The sequence below is a fragment of the Trematomus bernacchii genome, unplaced genomic scaffold (genome assembly GCF_902827165.1).
Source record: "Trematomus bernacchii unplaced genomic scaffold, fTreBer1.1, whole genome shotgun sequence".
NCBI classification, from domain to species: Eukaryota; Metazoa; Chordata; class Actinopteri; order Perciformes; family Nototheniidae; genus Trematomus; species Trematomus bernacchii.
In genome coordinates, this window is record NW_022987593.1 from 19,289,092 (window position 1) to 19,306,212 (window position 17,121).

The 17,121-nt window shown below is 39.4% G+C and overlaps 1 protein-coding gene across 1 annotated transcript in view; it reads left to right on the forward strand.

Moving 5' to 3' along the window:
- Positions 1-16,752, forward strand: part of LOC117482006 (protein NLRC3-like) — a 39,160-nt gene extending 22,408 nt beyond the window's left edge. The window contains exons 7-14 of the mRNA XM_034129951.1: positions 5,845-6,020; positions 6,964-7,004; positions 7,441-7,487; positions 12,001-12,218; positions 12,950-13,209; positions 13,560-13,676; positions 13,796-13,937; positions 15,373-16,752. Coding sequence (XP_033985842.1) covers positions 5,845-6,020; positions 6,964-7,004; positions 7,441-7,487; positions 12,001-12,218; positions 12,950-13,209; positions 13,560-13,676; positions 13,796-13,937; positions 15,373-15,707 — 1,336 coding nt within the window. The 3' untranslated portion in view covers positions 15,708-16,752. The remainder of the gene's footprint in view (positions 1-5,844; positions 6,021-6,963; positions 7,005-7,440; positions 7,488-12,000; positions 12,219-12,949; positions 13,210-13,559; positions 13,677-13,795; positions 13,938-15,372) is intronic.
- Positions 16,753-17,121: the final 369 nt, after the last annotated feature.

A 17,121-nucleotide genomic window follows, 5' to 3' on the forward strand; every position in this document is an offset into this window, starting at 1 on the left:
CAGGCCCGGGTCTCTAGCAGTGGCGACTCCCTGGAGGTATGATAACTCTTTCTTCTTCTCTCAAACGTCTTATCTCTGCTTCAGTTGTTGCCTGCTCGCTGAAGAGAAAGGGATGATAGTCAGGAGGCAAGGCCTCCTTTTATACGGTGAGATGCGCGCGCATTCAGGTAGGCCCGCCCCAAGGCCGTCTAAAGAAATCTCAGTAGGTGAATGCTTGCATAGAGGGTAGTACCCATAGAGTCCAGTAGAGGGCGGAGCCTGTGAGAGATATAACTTAACTCTCTCAACTTGTAAGATAATGTTAAGTTAACTCACCCTTAAACAGTGTTGGGTGTAACGCGTTACAAAAGTAACGGAGTTACAGTAATATATTACTTTTTGCTGTAACAAAGTAATGTGTCATTACTAATGAAATGTGGGTAATATATTACCCGTTACAATGCTCAGTAACGCAGTTACAACACATTTTAACCCGAAATTAAATGGTGTTTTGTTTTTTAAGAATGTACTAACATAGCGAGACATTCCGACACCAGAGAAAAATTGTGCGGGTAGATTAGTAAACCTGGTGTTTACCCTTCAGGCTTCGCGTCGGGATCTTCGGGGGTGCATAGGCATGCATTGCACCCTTTATATATACAGTCTATGAGTGCACCCCCAGTTGAATGTTATGCACCCTCTATTCAAAAAAGAGAACGGAGCGAAAAATACAAACAACAAATTGTGTCAGGTGCGCGTGACCTGCTCCACTGTGCGTGTATCATTTCCAAAGTGCTTCCACAGCAGAGACACACATCTGTGGATAATCATTTATACGAAAATGGTTAAAGCAACCATCACTAAACGCCAGCAACACTGCACCTACTGCAGACAGTAACAACAGATCAGATGGGGACATCACGTTACCCTCCGTTGTGGACACTAGCTTACTCCCGCCTGACTCGCCGCCCTCGCCCCAGGAGCAGCAGTCTTCGTCGCCCAAAACTACGCCGCCCCTCTGCGTCCCGCAGGTACCAGGATACCACGGCAAAACAGAGCCTGACCTGGTATATCTAAACAAGTACCCGCCTGTACAGTGGGGTAAGGGCAGGCGGTCATTTTGCAGCTCGTGGTATAAAATAGACAATGGCTAGAATATTAATGTAAAAATAGTGTCATATTCTGCCATGCCTGTAGAAATGTTGGGTCAAAAATAATGCATACAATAGCACAGATGCCTTCACCATGAATGGCTACAAAAAATCTCATATCCCAAGCTTATCAACAAGCTAATGTTGCAGCTGAAATGTTCTCCAGGTCACAAAGTCAACCTCACATGATGATGTGATACCAGTTTTCAAGCACAGTAAAAATTCTCTTCCCAGAGTATATGATGGGACCAAGGTGATGATGTAGTACATGGTTTTAATAATACTTTTGCTTTTCAATGTTTGCCATTTCAAACCATGAGCTGGTTCAAATAATATTTGCCTTGATTTACAATATGTTCTCATTTGTTTTATCAGTACAGTTTTTAATGTGAAATATTTCAGGATTGCACTTTTAACACACTTGAAATGTTCTCACTTGCTTGGTTTCAAAACATAACAAATGCCATAATCTGTTCATTGGGGACCATAACATCAATGCTATTTTTCATTGCTGTTGCCGGCCACTATTGCTCATGTAAACCAACTACTGCTGCACCCCCTGTAATCTCAGATGCACCCCAAGTCATTTTGTTCTGGAACCAGGCCTGTACATGGCCATATACTAAAACAAATACAGAGCCCATTCCGTGTCCTGTTATTGTTTACTTCCTCTCTGCCTTCTTCTGGTGATTTATCTGACGTCCAGCGCTCCGTCTTTTAACCTCTTTTCCTTTCTCTTTCTTGATCCTCCTTAGCAACCTTCATTATAGTCCTTGACAGTGGTCTGTACTGTATTAACAACGTGTCACATGTTAAGAATTTACAATCAGAATCGAGTATTCAACTAAGCCGTGTAATAAAAGTTGTTAGTAGCCTTAATGGCCTACACAGTTGTTATGCTATAACACATTGCCCTTCACTGGATGTATAATGAGCTGCACTAAACTACATTTTAGCATTTAAAATACCTAGCCATTCTTTTGCGGTTATTTTGGTGAAAGTAACTCAAAAGTAATATAAAAGTAGTGTAACTCATTACATTTCAGAGACAGTAATATTGTAATGTAACTTATTACTTTAAAAAGACAGTAATAAGTAATATGTAATATATTACATTTTGGAAGTAACTTGCCCAACACTGCCCTTAAATAACTACATCATGTTTTTCAGGGGCAACACAAACTGCTATCTGTTGTTAGCTAAGACAGCTAGCTCTTGTGAAGGGAAGTAACAATAGCCTACTAGCAAACTTAAGGTTAACTTAACATTAACGTAATGTTGTAAGAAAGCAAAACAAACCTTCGAGAAAGCTTTTACTCTCAGACTGGGTGAAATTGTGTAATGTTGCTTACCTCCAGAAGGAGGTGCGTGTTTCCCCACAGAGCTGTCAGAGCGGTTCCTCTCAGAAGAGCAGCTGCTGGGCGGGGTCACAGAAACGGCTCAACTGATCTTCACTCCCGACCGTTCGCGCCCGTCAAAACCACGTTTTATACCGTTTTGTTTCAACTACTGCTGTGTCGTCGTTTCGCTGTCTGTCTGTCTGTCTGTCTGTCTGTCTGTCTGTCTGTCTGTCTCTCTTTCTCTATTTATTTAGCTAAAATGGTAATCCAACTTCACCAGCTAACATAATCAGACCTTGCTGGTGTACCAGCTTCACCATGCTGGTCTTGCTGGTCTACCAGCATTGTCTTGCTGGTGATACAGCTTCACCAGCAATAGAGTTATTTAGACACAATTAACACTAATAGTTTAATGTCTTGTTACATAAGAATAGATCATATTTGTTAACCTGTTACGCACGGCCCCCCCGGTACCGGGCGGATAAACGCGTCATTTGCAGGAAACAACGTCTAAGGAATCTTAATATTTAATAAACTATGAATGTTTTATATCCATGTAACGGGAAGAAACTCAGCTAACTGATCTTTTTAATTTTTTTTTTCCAAAAAAAACCCACAATGCTAGCACTCAGCCTCTGAATTAGCCACGAGCGAAAAAAATTAACCTATCTCTGCACCTAAACTCACTCTAACTCCCTTATTACTTATCCTAGATGCACAGCCAACCACTCGTTTTTGGTGTCCTGGAGACACTGAATCTAGTGGTGCCCTCCTCAACACTCAGTGATAAACATTCGCGACGCTATAAACGAAAGCGTACATCATAACATGTGGAGCTAAGTAGCAAGAAACGCTAACATGGCTTACCTTGGTCAAAACTGGTCTTCAATGGCATTTAAACGATAAAAAAACGATACTGCAGTTAATCCATAGGTTCATCCTATGTATCTGTGCCTTCTTTGAAATTATTTCTGATAATCCATAAGCAATAAAACGGCTTTTTAATTTCCAAACTCCAGAAGGACAAAATCTGCAAAAATAGTTTCATTTCTAGACGCGTAGCCCACACCTTTTCTCTTTACAATGAGTGTGTGAGTGGGCCTCCCCCTTCGATTCTATTGGCTCTAACGGTCAGAAAGGTGTGTCAACGATCCCAATCGAGTAAGGGGGGCCAGAGATAGGTCAAATCCACCCAAATGACCCCAGAAGTGGGGGTTTTTGGCTAAATCTCTCTAAAAAGGTCAAATCTCACTTGTTTTGCATCAATCTTGATACAGGGTACTTATTATATGTTGTACTTTGGATTCCTAAAGCTTTTAGTCTACTAACCCATCATCCAAGGGTAGTTTTCACTATCTGTAAAAAATAATCTTTGGACGGACACTATAATTTACAGTTTTTTACTATGTAAAATCTGAATTTTGTAACCTAAAATGGCACTTAAACTCACTCTAACTCCCTTATTACTTATCCTAGATGCACAGCCAACCCATCGTTTTGCATCAGCTGGAGACACAGAATCTGGGGGTGCCCACCTCAACACTCAGTGATAAACATTTGCGACGCTATAAACGAAAGCGTACATCATAACATGTGGAGCTAGGTAGCTAGAAACGCTAACATGGCTTACCTTGGTCAAAACTGGTCTTCAATGGCATTAAAACGACAAAAAAAACGATGCTGCAGTTAATCCATAGGTTAATCCAATGTGTCTGTGTCCTCTTTGAAATGATTTCTGATAATCCATAAGCAATAAAACTGCTTTTTCGTTTCCAAATTCCAGAGCTAGAGATAGGTCCACTCTGCTGCAAATGTACATGCGCGCAGCCCCCACCTTTTCTCTTCACAACGTGTGTGTGTGGGGTTCTCCCCCTTCGATTATATTGGCTCTAACGGTCAGAAAGAGGTGTCAACCATCAAAATCGACCAAGGGGGGCCAGAGATATGGAAAAAAAAACATTTTCACCCAAATCACCACAGAGGTGGGGTGGTTTTGGCTAAACCTCTCTAAAAAGGTCAAATGTCACTTGTTTTGCATCAATCTTGATACAGGGTACTTGAATTCCTAAAGCTTTTAGTCTACTAACCCATCATCTAAGGGTAGTTTTCACTATCTGTATAAAAGAATATTTGGACACTATAATTTACAGTTTTTTACTATGTAAAATCTGAATTTTCTTTAAAATAAAAAACATCTATATTGATTCTGACACTTCTACATCCAACTCACAGATGTAACCTTGCTTTGATAAAAGAAATTATTCATATAACCCTTTTAGAAGTTAAGTTGTAGTCATTTGTTTTGGGCATGTCATTTTCGAGCCTGAAACATGAAAAACAGGCTTGGTGCTTAACAGGTTAAGTGTTATTATGGGAGAATTACTATTCTTGTGGTACTACTGCCTTATTAGGCCCATATTGAGCAGAGCATATTAAGACAAACTCATGGACAACAACTTCCTTACTTGCAATAAATAAGCACTAATTAGAGGGTTATTGAGGAAAAACTCTCAACTAATGGCCTATTACTTGTAGAATACGGTCATGTAGAATAAACCATTAATAAGTATTTTATTATGACTAATAAAGAGCCAATATACTGCTAATATGCATGTAAATGATCAACTAGTTGATGGTGAATTTGTGTACCTTAATATAAAGTGTTACCGTTATTTCAAACGGGAACATTGTTTTCTGAAGTTACATAATGTTTTCTTTATTCAGAATGGAGTACTGCAGTTTGTCAGAGATCAGCTGTGCTGCTCTGATATACGCTCTGAAGTCCAACCACTCCCATCTGAGAGATCTGGACCTGAGTAACAACGATCTGCAGGATTCAGGAGTGGAGCTGCTGAGAGATCTTCTGGAGAGTCCAGACTGCAGACTGGAGACTCTCAGGTCAGTTCACTGACTCTGTTACTGCTGGAGATCTCATGTTTCATTAGTTATTCAACCTAATTCTTCTACATACATATATTACATCCATACGTTTGTAAATGTTGTCATAACAGTTGATTGTTTCCTAAAGAAACTATTACTCTTCCACTGTTGGTTGTTAAAGTAAATGTATGTTTTTTTAGTAAATGGTCTGAATAAAGAAGGTCCTCTGAACTAATATTAGTTGTACGTAAAGTTTACTTTCTGACACAGAAATGTTTATGTTCCAAATAATTTCAATGTGTTTTCACAGAAAATAAACAGAATGCTGATATAATGATGATCCTTAATAACAGAATGACAGTCACTGTAATTCAGGGAAAAGCTCATTGATTAGGACGTGGTAATGTTGAGCTACACATATTAAACCTGAACATCTGATTAGATTATAAATGGATTTTTATCCTCATCATGTTTTCTTTATTCAGACTGGGGAGCTGCAGGTTGTCAGACATCAGCTGTGCTGCTCTGGCCTCAGCTCTGAAGTCCAACCCCTCCCATCTGAGAGATCTGGACCTGAGTTACAACTATCTGCAGGTTTCAGGAGTGAAGCTGCTCACTGATCTTCTGGAGAGTCCACACTGCAGACTGGAGACTCTCAGGTCAGTGAGGGGTAGAGACTGAGTCAACGTCGCTGGTTCAGCAGTATTGTATTAAACACAGGGAGGTGTTTCTCTCGCTGGGGAATCACAACAGATCAGTGATGTTACCCACTGACTGCAGGCTCTTTCATTATTCGATAAACTATAGAAGGCCAGCTGAAGATGCAAGCCAAACTTTAATAAGGAATCAACTCTCTCACAGACATATGGGATTGTACATAAGAGTGGGAAAAGGTAGTCTGTTTTTTATGGGTTGTGAAATGAATTTGACTGATATTTTGCCGGCTTGAATTTGTTGACCACTTAAGGGCCTCAAATAAAGGAGTTCTGGTCAGAAAGTGCAGTTCAGTTCCATTTATTTACTCCAACTCATGGTTTCTAGACTAATGACTGTTTACTTCCTGTAATGCAGCAGAGAGCTGTGGTAGTCAGTCGTAGAGTTTGCAGAGAAGATATCATGGAATGTAAAGCATTAGATCAGTCAGGATCTGAGTAACAACGCTGACTTAAAGAACAAACACTTATTTTAAACTGGATCTAAAACTGTTGGATTGTGTTCATCCCTACAGGATCAATAATGAGACGATCAGAGCCCAGATCCAGAAGACCTGTGAGTACTGAAACCATGTCCTCTATTCATCAATATATTGTACATTAAATCTGATCTTAAATAGTCTTTATAGTACAACAACAATATATTTTAATTCCATTTTGTTACAGCTCTATTCAATCATTTTGGCTGCTAATATTTCTCTTTGTTCAAGTTTAATTATGTGTGACTGGCAAAGCCACACAAAATGTATGGATATTCTTCGTTGTACTTAACAATTCAACTAATGCTATTAATACTTACTCAGCGGGGGTAATGTTAGCATCGGGACGTGCACACAAGTTTCAGTCACACAGTCAACATTTCTCTGAATTTTCTCACCTCTCACTTCTTCTTTCCATCAGGTGACTCCAATGTGGAACAGGAAGTGAAGACGGACAGAAAGGTGAGAGAGGAGCGTAAAGAGTGAAGTGTATTTATTTCACCACTGAATTAAAATATGATTGTTAGGGCTGTCAAGTTAAACGCTATAACGTTCGCAATTGATCGAAATGATTCAGGTATTCGATTATGAGTTATGAATATTTCTATTGAATTTTTATTTTTTTATTTTTAATGGGAGGTGTGCCCAAGAGGATTACATATCACCAAGTTGATTCAATAAATGTATATGACGATGCCATTTAAAATATCTGGATGCCCGACGAAATGGGAAATATTCCGACTGGCTGGTACTTCGGTTCTGTGATTGGCTGTAATACTGTGCTGTGATTGGCTGGTAAAACTGTGCTGTGATTGGCTGGTACTTGTGTTCTGTGATTGGCTGGTAATACTGCGATTGGCTGGTAATACTGTGTTTTGACAAACTTTGTTTGTTCCAGGCTGCTGAATCCTTCTCACCTGAACACGCAACTGGATCTTCATACAGGTGATCATATAACATGACCAAACATTATTTTAAACTAGGGCTGTCAGTCGATTAAAATATTTAATCGCGATTAATCGCATGATTGTCGATAGTTAATCGCGATTAATCGCAAATTAATCGCACTTTTTTTTTCTGTTCTAAATGTACCTTAGAGGGATATTTTTCAAGTTTTTAATACTTTTACAGATGGAGCATCTTATTTCAGACAGTTTGAAACGCGAGGGTCATGATTGGGTCGTGATTGGTCCGTGATCGGCCCGTGATCGGTTCGTGATGAATAGCCGGCCCCCAGTCTGACTTGATACCGCCCCCGTGATAAATACATTTAATTATTGTGAAGCCAGCTGCAATGGATCATTGATCCACCAGGGGGTGCAGTGGGGTTCCACACTGGAGCTCATGTGAAATCAACTTCGATACAGTAAACTGGATGGACAGTATGTCTGGTACTAATGTATAGCGGATCTTTGTTAAGATCCATATGTCACGGATAGGATCATAGTCTGTGCTAAATAAGACATGTAATCATTTACAAAATATCACCATGTTGTTATTTAACAAAATAATGTTGTTTAGTCGAAAAAAACGAACGAGAGGAAATGCAGCCGGCTCTCGATTTTTAATCCTAATTTAATCATCATCTTCACCACGATCATTTATGTTTATGTTCGCCGAATTGACATGAAATCACTGACAAATATGAATATACTGTATTCAACTTCATTAAAATGTTATTAACGTGCCTAAACTCAGTAATTCACTAAAAATATTTATATTTTAATGGAGCCTTGTCAGGCAGATCAAGATCCCGACGCGTAGCGCAGGGATCTTGATCCCTGGGTGTTATTTTTCCCCATAATGACCAAGTCGCTGCAAATTATCCCGCTTATTACATGGCCACATTCTCAACAAAGTAACGACATGACTCCCAATATTAATTGAAATGCTTTTATGGATTTAGAAAATGTTTTTATTGATTTAAAAAATAGTTGTATGTATTGATTTAAATTGACATGCATCCGCTAAGAAAAATAGTCCGTTGTTACCGTTTGTTACCAGTCAGAATGAAACGGCAGCTCTCAGCTGTGTGTTTACACACCTAATGGCCCATCAGCCACAGCTCTCTCCCCCCCCTGATCTTTCTTTTCCAACAGTTAAGTTAACTGTAGGTTACTCTGAGTGACAACCTTACAGTTAGTGAAGTAACACTTTTTTTTTGTGAGTCACGACCTGGCTGTTTCATTCTAACATAACGCTCCAAATATGACTGTTTCCACTCGGACTTCAATACAGCAACACCATTGTTTGGTTTCCATGGTAGCGTGTCTCTTTAGTAGCGTGCACTCCTTTCCTGTAAATTACAGGTCCAGCCAGGCAAAACAGTGCACTTCTCTTTCCCGCACTACTGTGACAGACCATGGGGCTGGGTCAGCCACTAACATATTCATATTTCTCTTCTCAAAAAGAGAAATATGAACGTTAGTTTTTAACTGAAATGATCAAATAAAGTCAAAATGTCACAGTGTTTACAAACATTGACCATACCGTTCACCAGCCCCCACCCCCCTATGTTGAGTATACTCTTTGTTTAAAACTCATTGGCCATCGGAATGTGTGTGTCCCAACCCACCCCTGTGATATCTCTTCTCCAGCAGTCTGTAGGTTTGTGTTTGCATATTTATGCTGTCGCAGTTCCTGTTGTTTCTATCGCGCTTTGCCGGTATGAAAGGGTCTGTGCCGGAAATATCAAACATTTCATAAAAGTGAAAAACAATGAACAAGACTTAACGTATTAATAATAATTAATTATATTTATTCCGTTTGGATGTACGATTTTTGACTTTGTTTAGAGCAGTGATCTTCTCTTCCTCTCTGCAGCAGAGAGCTAAGCACTGTCAGACCAGACCTAACCCTAACCCTGAAAAGTTTTATCATCTGAAAGTAAAATTAATCATTATGTTATTAGTATTAAATACATATAAGTATTTTTACAACTTGTATTTAGAAATACTCTGTTGTAATTATTGATGCATAAATGTGTTCATCCATTCAATGTGGCGTCTGCTATAATGGGGTTAATGCATGATATTACTTAATAATACAATACACTATATAATATATGATATGATAATTACATTTTAATTTGATTCATTTCTTATTTCATAGTTTCTCTTCATTATTATAACAGTTCTGTTTCATATGAGTGTTGAGAGCTGTATCCATAAATCTCTTAATTTTGCCCTCAAAGTGCACCAGATTGATGCATTTAACTTCAATATAAAGAAAAACATCTTCTGTTGCAACAACAATAAAATTATAAATAGTAACATAGCTGAACATGGTATTGCACATTTAGCTTTGAGTGTTACTGACCTGAGATGTTTTTATTACATGAATTAAGGTGACTGAGGCTTTTTAACATAGACTTTTCAGTGTCCCACATATCCACCCGGTTCGCTTACGGCCGACAACCCCCCCCCCCCCCGTCGCACCTTCTAACAGAGCCCCCCCACATATCAAATCCCAATTTAACCCCTGGCCTCTGGAGCAGAAATGAAAGAGTTTTAAAAATGTTTACGTTTTGGTAAGTTTTTAGGGAAATGTTGTAATATTGCAACGTTGGCCTTAGGTGGGAGCAGAATTTCTGTATTTCTACTCACATTGTCTGAATAAATATATTGAACAACTAAGGGTTAATTTGCAGGATTGATTGCTTACTTAGCCCTATATCAGTATATAGCATGAATAATAATCACAAATCACTCATATTTGTTATGAATAATCATTTATCATTTATTAAATAGTAAGTCGCTTTGGATAAAAGCGTCAGCTAAATGCAATTTATGAAAGCCTCACTCAGGATTTTTTATACCAAGTGTTTTTATTGCTCTTGGGGCATTAAAAACAAGATTTTAACTTTAGTTTTTTATATAATATCTGCATTTTCTCTTGTGAAAAACTAAGTCCTAGTTTGGCCATAGTTATTTAATATATAAAGACTATATATTATTGAATTACAAGATTAGATATACTTTATTTGATCTAAAATATTGATGTGTTCAAATGCTCTTCTAAACAAAACTGAAAGTCCATGAAAAGTTCTCTTCCTGTTTTTTTGAAGGAAGCGCCATCTCCTGGTTAAATCCTGAAATTGAAAATCTGGCAACGCCCTCTTGGAAAATAGTGGGAGGGCTTAACATTCCCAGATACTGGTCTTTGGCAGGTCTTAGGCAGGTAACTGGCAGGTAGTAGGCAGGAAGCAGTAAGCTGGAGTCTGAAATAAGATGCTCCATCTGTATCAACATATGAGTGGACAAATATGCTTTATATGTTTGTTTATTATCATTTGAACAATGACAAATATTCTCATGAATATTAAACACAACAACCTCTGAACATTACAAATATTTGCCTCAATTCAACCTGGAACCTCTCTCATACAATAATATAATACAATACAAAGTGTGTGTGTGTGTGTGTGTGTGTGTGTGTGTGTGTGTGTGTGTGTGTGTGTGTGTGTGTGTGTGTGTGTGTGTGTGTGTGTGTGTGTGTGTGTGTGTGTGTGTGTGTGTGTGTGTGTGTGTGTGTGTGTGTGTGTGTGTGTGTGTGTGTGTGTGTGTGTGTGTGTGTGTGTGTGTGTGTGTGTGTGTGTGTGTGTGTGTGTGTGTGTGTGTGTGTGTGTGTGTGTGTGTGTGTGTGTGTGTGTGTGTGTGTGTGTGTGTGTGGACACTGTGATGGATCATTGGAGCTATGTGCAGCTCAAGGCATATATGCTCGAACGGGAGCTGCCTGGACGCTGCAATCATGTTGCGCGCACTATCCGTGCTGAGTGTGCTGACTTTTCGTACAATGTCCCACTGTCTGGCTACCTGCATAAAGTCAAGTGCTCGGCGCAGTTGTCGGCGAAATGTCGCTCCTCTGTTTTCATTGAAACAGCTCCTTATATCCGTTAGCGCAGCTAGCTAGCACCAGGTGCTAACAACAACAACAACAACAACACGTAAGGTGTGCCTCGCTCGCGAGTCGCGCCACACATACACACACCCTCCCGGTCCTCCCGATGGCCAGTCCGGGCCTGCCGATGAGCGTGGAAGTGTGGTCTGCCACAAGCGGGCGGCAGGAGCGGGGCTGTCAGCATCAGCTTGTAGATGGTATTTTAAACTCGATGCGCTCTGAAACTACGGGGCGGCCGAGGACAAAAAATACACATGCGTTAATCACGTTAAAATAATTAGTGGCGTTAATTTTTTTTTGCGTTAACGCGTTATTAACGCGTTAACTTGACAGCCCTATTTTAAACACATTACATTTATATTCATTTTATTGTGTTTGTTCACACACACATACTGATGCATGTGGACACATCTTCAATGATGTTCCTGTAATCACCAGGTGTTTCAGATCTTTCAACAAACCCCCCTCCAGGTCAGACTCCAGCTGGATGAACAACTGTCAGTCAAAACACAAGCCAGTGAACGCTTGGTGTAGTAACTTGTCCCTTGTGTGTCTTTAGGTTCAGGTGTCCTGGTCCAGGTGTGTTCCAGTGTGCTTTGACTGGCCTGGTGTTCGTCATGGCTCAGGAGGCGGAGCTTCTGTACAGGACGGTCCCTTGGGAGGAGAGCCTCCTCCAATCAGCTGGCAAGAAGGCAGCAGGGCCGCTGTTCGACGTGAAGAGTTCTGATGAAACTGCCGTCTGCCAGCTCCACCTGCCACACAGTGAGACAGAGGATGGTAAGACATCTGCAGTGTTAACAAATACACACTTGTATAATGTTTCTGTGGCACCTTTTTATATCCACTACCATTCAAAGGTTATGAAGCAGCTTTATTAAACTAGTATAATTCAGACACAAAATGTATTATTTACATTCAAATAGTTTTGTCCCCAAAAGAAGAAATTGAGTTTAAAGAGATTTAAACTGGGATTTTTCAGTCCACAGCATGCTCAGCTGCTAACAGTGCTAACTCAACGCTAACTCTCTGTAACTGTTGTGATGCTAAGCTAGCAGTTTGATTAATTCTTGATTTGTTATCCATATGTTGCTCTCTCTGCTCTTTTCATTGTCAGTCTGGCTGAACCATGTACAAAACAAAACAACAGAACTTTGTTATGCCCTAAAAGCTTTAGAAAACTCTTCACACATCTAGAGAATCAATCAGACATGAGACCTGACACAGTCAAGCTTTTCTGACAAACATTTCAGCGTTCTTATAAATACAAAAATAATGAATAACTTTTATGCATAACAGTAAATGCACCCATCCAGAAAGATCACAGGGGGACAGATCAATAATTAAACATTAAAATAAACGGTGAAGGATATAAACTGGTACACCCTAGTGAGGCTCAAAAGTGAATGACATTAGATCAACATTACCTCTGAACTAAAGCAGTGTGACATTGAATATGATGAAGCTGTTTTAGCAGCAATGCAACAGATGACCAGCTCTTTGCTCCACAGCGTTGCTCCTGGATGGCCTGTTGTCTGTCGTCCACATCACTGATGAAGGCCGGAGCATCTTGGAGCCGCTGGAGGTCACACGCACTCACGTGGTGGTGAAGGTGCCTCACCTCTCTCTCTTTGGCCTTATCATCGATACATTGAAAAGGCTTCTAAAGTGGCGTATAAAAGGCCAAATTCTGGTATTTCTACGTACACCGTCCGGAGAGGAGCAAATACTGGATGTACATCTGCTGCAGAACAACGTCCATGTGGAGGAGGTAAAGTCAGCCTCTTTACGTGAGCTTTTTTAGAAACGCCCGTCCCTCAGCCTCTAGTAATGACAATTACAACAAAGTTAGCTGAAATCCTGGTGTGTCTCAAACAGACACTGAAGTGAGCCCTGTGCCAAAGGAATAGCTTCTTCAATAGCTTATATCCAATAATTAAAATAATATATTTTGAATATTCCTTTACAAAGGCAATATATACTTATAATTATGTTGTAATTGATTGTATATCTCATCAATCTGTGGAGCAGGTCTGTCCACGTTTGTTGTTGTTTAATGTGATCTTTAAATAAAGTAGCCTTGACTATCTGAGAATAACTAAAGTTACCCTCCTACTGAAGGTTGCTGACAAACACAAACGTGCTGTGCACATCACAAACTCCTCCGACTGTGAGCTGGACATTCATCACAGTTACAGTGTGCACTGTGAACCTGAGGGCTTCTATATACAGCCTGAGGTGAGTCACTGATACTCCTCTAAAGGAACACAATGGTCATTAACACACATTTATCTGCATGTGATATCACAATCAGGAAATAAACAGATAAACGTTTAACTTCTGCTTCTGGTTTTCAGAGTAAAACATTTGATTCCAGCTTTGGACCAAACTACCATCCGACATTTCAAGTTTCCCTGACGACGAGCACCGAGAGAGTGGTTTTGAAGGTCCAGGATCAAGGTGGAAATGAAGTCTGGTATTGTCGCGCGTCACTGGAAGGTAAAGACTCCTCCTGAGCTCAGACCCAGTGATAGACTGGATAACTTTAAAGCTCCATCTCATAGCAATCTCTATTAAGGCTCCATCGCAGCGCATCATTACGACATTAAACACACAACCCGTTATATTCTAAAACCATAGTCAAATCTAGTGTGGTGTGGTGGTGAAACAGCGTGGCATCATGGGAGTTGTAGTCTTCAGCTTCTCATGGTTAAGTGGATACGGCCCCATTACAGGAGACCGTGATGAGACGTACTGTTACCTTGATTAAAATTATACATCTCTGAACCATTTGGGATAATGTAGGTAAACAGCTCAACAAAACATAAATAACATAGGTGTAGTAGTTTTCAGACATTTTAATGAGGAAATGTTACATATTATAACTTCAAGTGAACAGAAATCCACCCCTGGGAATGCTGAGTTACTTTAATTTTTAACAGATCTGTTTAATGTGATTGTTGGTTATCCAGTTAAGCCCTGAGCCTGTTTTTCAGGCCTCAGGCTCGAAAATGACATTCCCAGAACAAATGACTATACCTTCACTTCTAAAAGGGGTAAATTATCCAAACTATAACATATAATAAGAACCCTGTATCAAGATTGATGCAAAACAAGTGACATTTGACTTTTTTAGAGAGGTTTAGCAAAAAAAAAAAACACTTCTGGGGTCATTTGGGTGGATTTTCCATATTTCTGGCTTCCCTTGCTCATTATTGATGATTGACACCTCTTTTTAACCGTTAGAGCCAATAGAATCGAGGGGACGTTCCTAAAATCCATCTAAACATTACCCATTGGTGAATGAGTGATGCGTAGCCGGAATGCCCAAAACCGGAAGCTGTCAAACACTCTGGTAGCTATCATAGCAGCTATATATGAAAACTCAGATATTGACATAAATATGAAGATGGATTATCAGTAATAATTTCAAAGTGACACAGACACATTGGATTAACCTTCAGCAGCGTTTTTATTGTTTTAATGCCATTGAATACAACTTTTGATCAGAAAAGTTATAGACATATAAGACATATTTCCAGTTTTTGCTCCGTAAAGCTACATCGTGTGTTGTCTGGGTTTGCTTCCCCTGCCGCGATCGCACAGTGATGATACTTGTATTTCTAGAATCTGTGGAATCTCAGCTTTAATCTGATGTCTTGTTTGTGCAGATCCAATAAGTAATAAGGATATTTTATGAGTTCTGTGCTATGTGAGTTAGCATTTTTCGCTCAGGGCTAATTCAGAAGCTTGGTATTACCCTTGTGTTTTGTTTAGCTAAAAATTGTTAATATTGTCTGATAGCTGAGTTTCTTCCCGTTAAGTGGGTATGACACATTCATAGGTTGTTAAATGTTAAGAAGCCCTCAGACGCTGTTTTTTGCAAGATGTTGCGTTTTGCCCCCGGTAAGTATTTTCCCTGTTTATCTACCAGGTCCAAGGCATGAATTGTCCCAGAGAAATGTCCCAGCAGAGAGCAGAGACCCAGCAGAGAGCAGAGACCCAGCAGACCAATGGCTGCTCTCACATCGGACAGAGTTCATTCTAAGAGTGTCTCCACCTCTCCTGAAGGACCTTCTGGATAAACTCTTTGAGTCTAGAGTTATCACTGATTCTGAAATGACGTCAGCCAGAACCAAACCCCAAAATGACGGAGCACGAGAGGTGGTGGACACGGTGCGAAATAAAGGAGCTGAAGCCAGCAGGGTTCTGATCAATGCTCTCCGTGAGCTGGACCCATGTCTTTACAGATGCCTCGACTCGAGCTGAAGCAAAACCTCGTGGAGTGTGTGTGACAGTTGAAGTCTAGTCCTGTGTTTTGTTAACTTTAACTATTTCCCCTTGTCCTTGAAGGTAACACAGATTCTGAGCGAAGGCTACTTTCCTTCTCTCGTTTCTCCTGGACTCTATCCGGAGAGCAGCTACCCGGGCTTGTTCTTATTTTAACAATATTTTTCATTTTACCGAAATATTTTATATTTCTATTTACACAGGGTAATATGGATCTTTTAAATACATGTCTCAGGGTGGACCTCTCCAATAATTAGGCAATGAGTTTTCAGCCTAGTTTTTATTAATCTGAATGGCTCAAATGTAAATAATTTGTTAAGTATTTCACAACTTAATGTAATCAATTGTATACATTTATTTTGTAACATGATTCTTTCCAAAAGAAATTACAAAATGTAGAGATGTTGCAACAAGAGATCTGATCCCTAACTGCTGGCTTGTTGGAAAATGTAGATATTACTAAAGAGTTATAATTTACTGATAAGAAACAATTTCCATTGTTTTGTACATTTATCTACTTTCTTAATATAATATTTTTCTTTACAATGTTCTTCTTCTTGTCTAGACTGAAATATCAACAACTACTTGTTTGTGTTATTTTTTATCCATTCCAAAATACATGTTGTTTTTGAAAAGCACATTGGGATATCAGAGAGGAACATGTGTTGCTGATGTAGTTGCAGTTTCATTCTGCTGCCACTAGGTTTCAGTAAAGAGCCGTATTTCACTGATGGAAAACCATTACCAAGAGCCTGTAAAGCACATTTATCTTTGGTGTGTGTACGGCCTTAATGTTCACACATTCTTATTCTGACATCTTTTTATGTAAATATAAAAGTTCCATTATCACCAATTTAAATAGTTAATTTCTTTGTTACTCTTTAAGTTCATAACCATCACAACTTGTTGCATTTATCTATTTTGCTTTGTTGTTACACCTGTTATTCTGACCCTAGTCTTTTGCTCTGTACTTCATGTGTTTACCTTTCTCTCGTTCTGTTCTGGTTTGAGTTCATCAATAAAGGTTGAAATGTCCATAACTCTCGTCCACACTAATGCTAATGATAGCATTAGTGTCACTAATGCTAATGATAGCATTAGTGTCACTAATGCTAATGATAGCATTAGTGTCACTAATGCTAATGATAGCATTAGTGTCACTAATCTGTCATTTCTAAATAGAATAATTGCACGTGTTCACTTGAAATAAAAACACTGGAAACAATATTAAACAAAACAAGCTGCAGAGATGAAAGTGCAGAGTTTGTGAGGATACATCAGAAGGTATAAAGAACACAGTGAAGGCTGTCACACTGAGTGAGAGAAGTGTGTGTGTGTGAGTGAAGTGTGTGTGTGAGAGAAGTGTGTGAGTGAAGTGTGTGAGTGAGAGAAG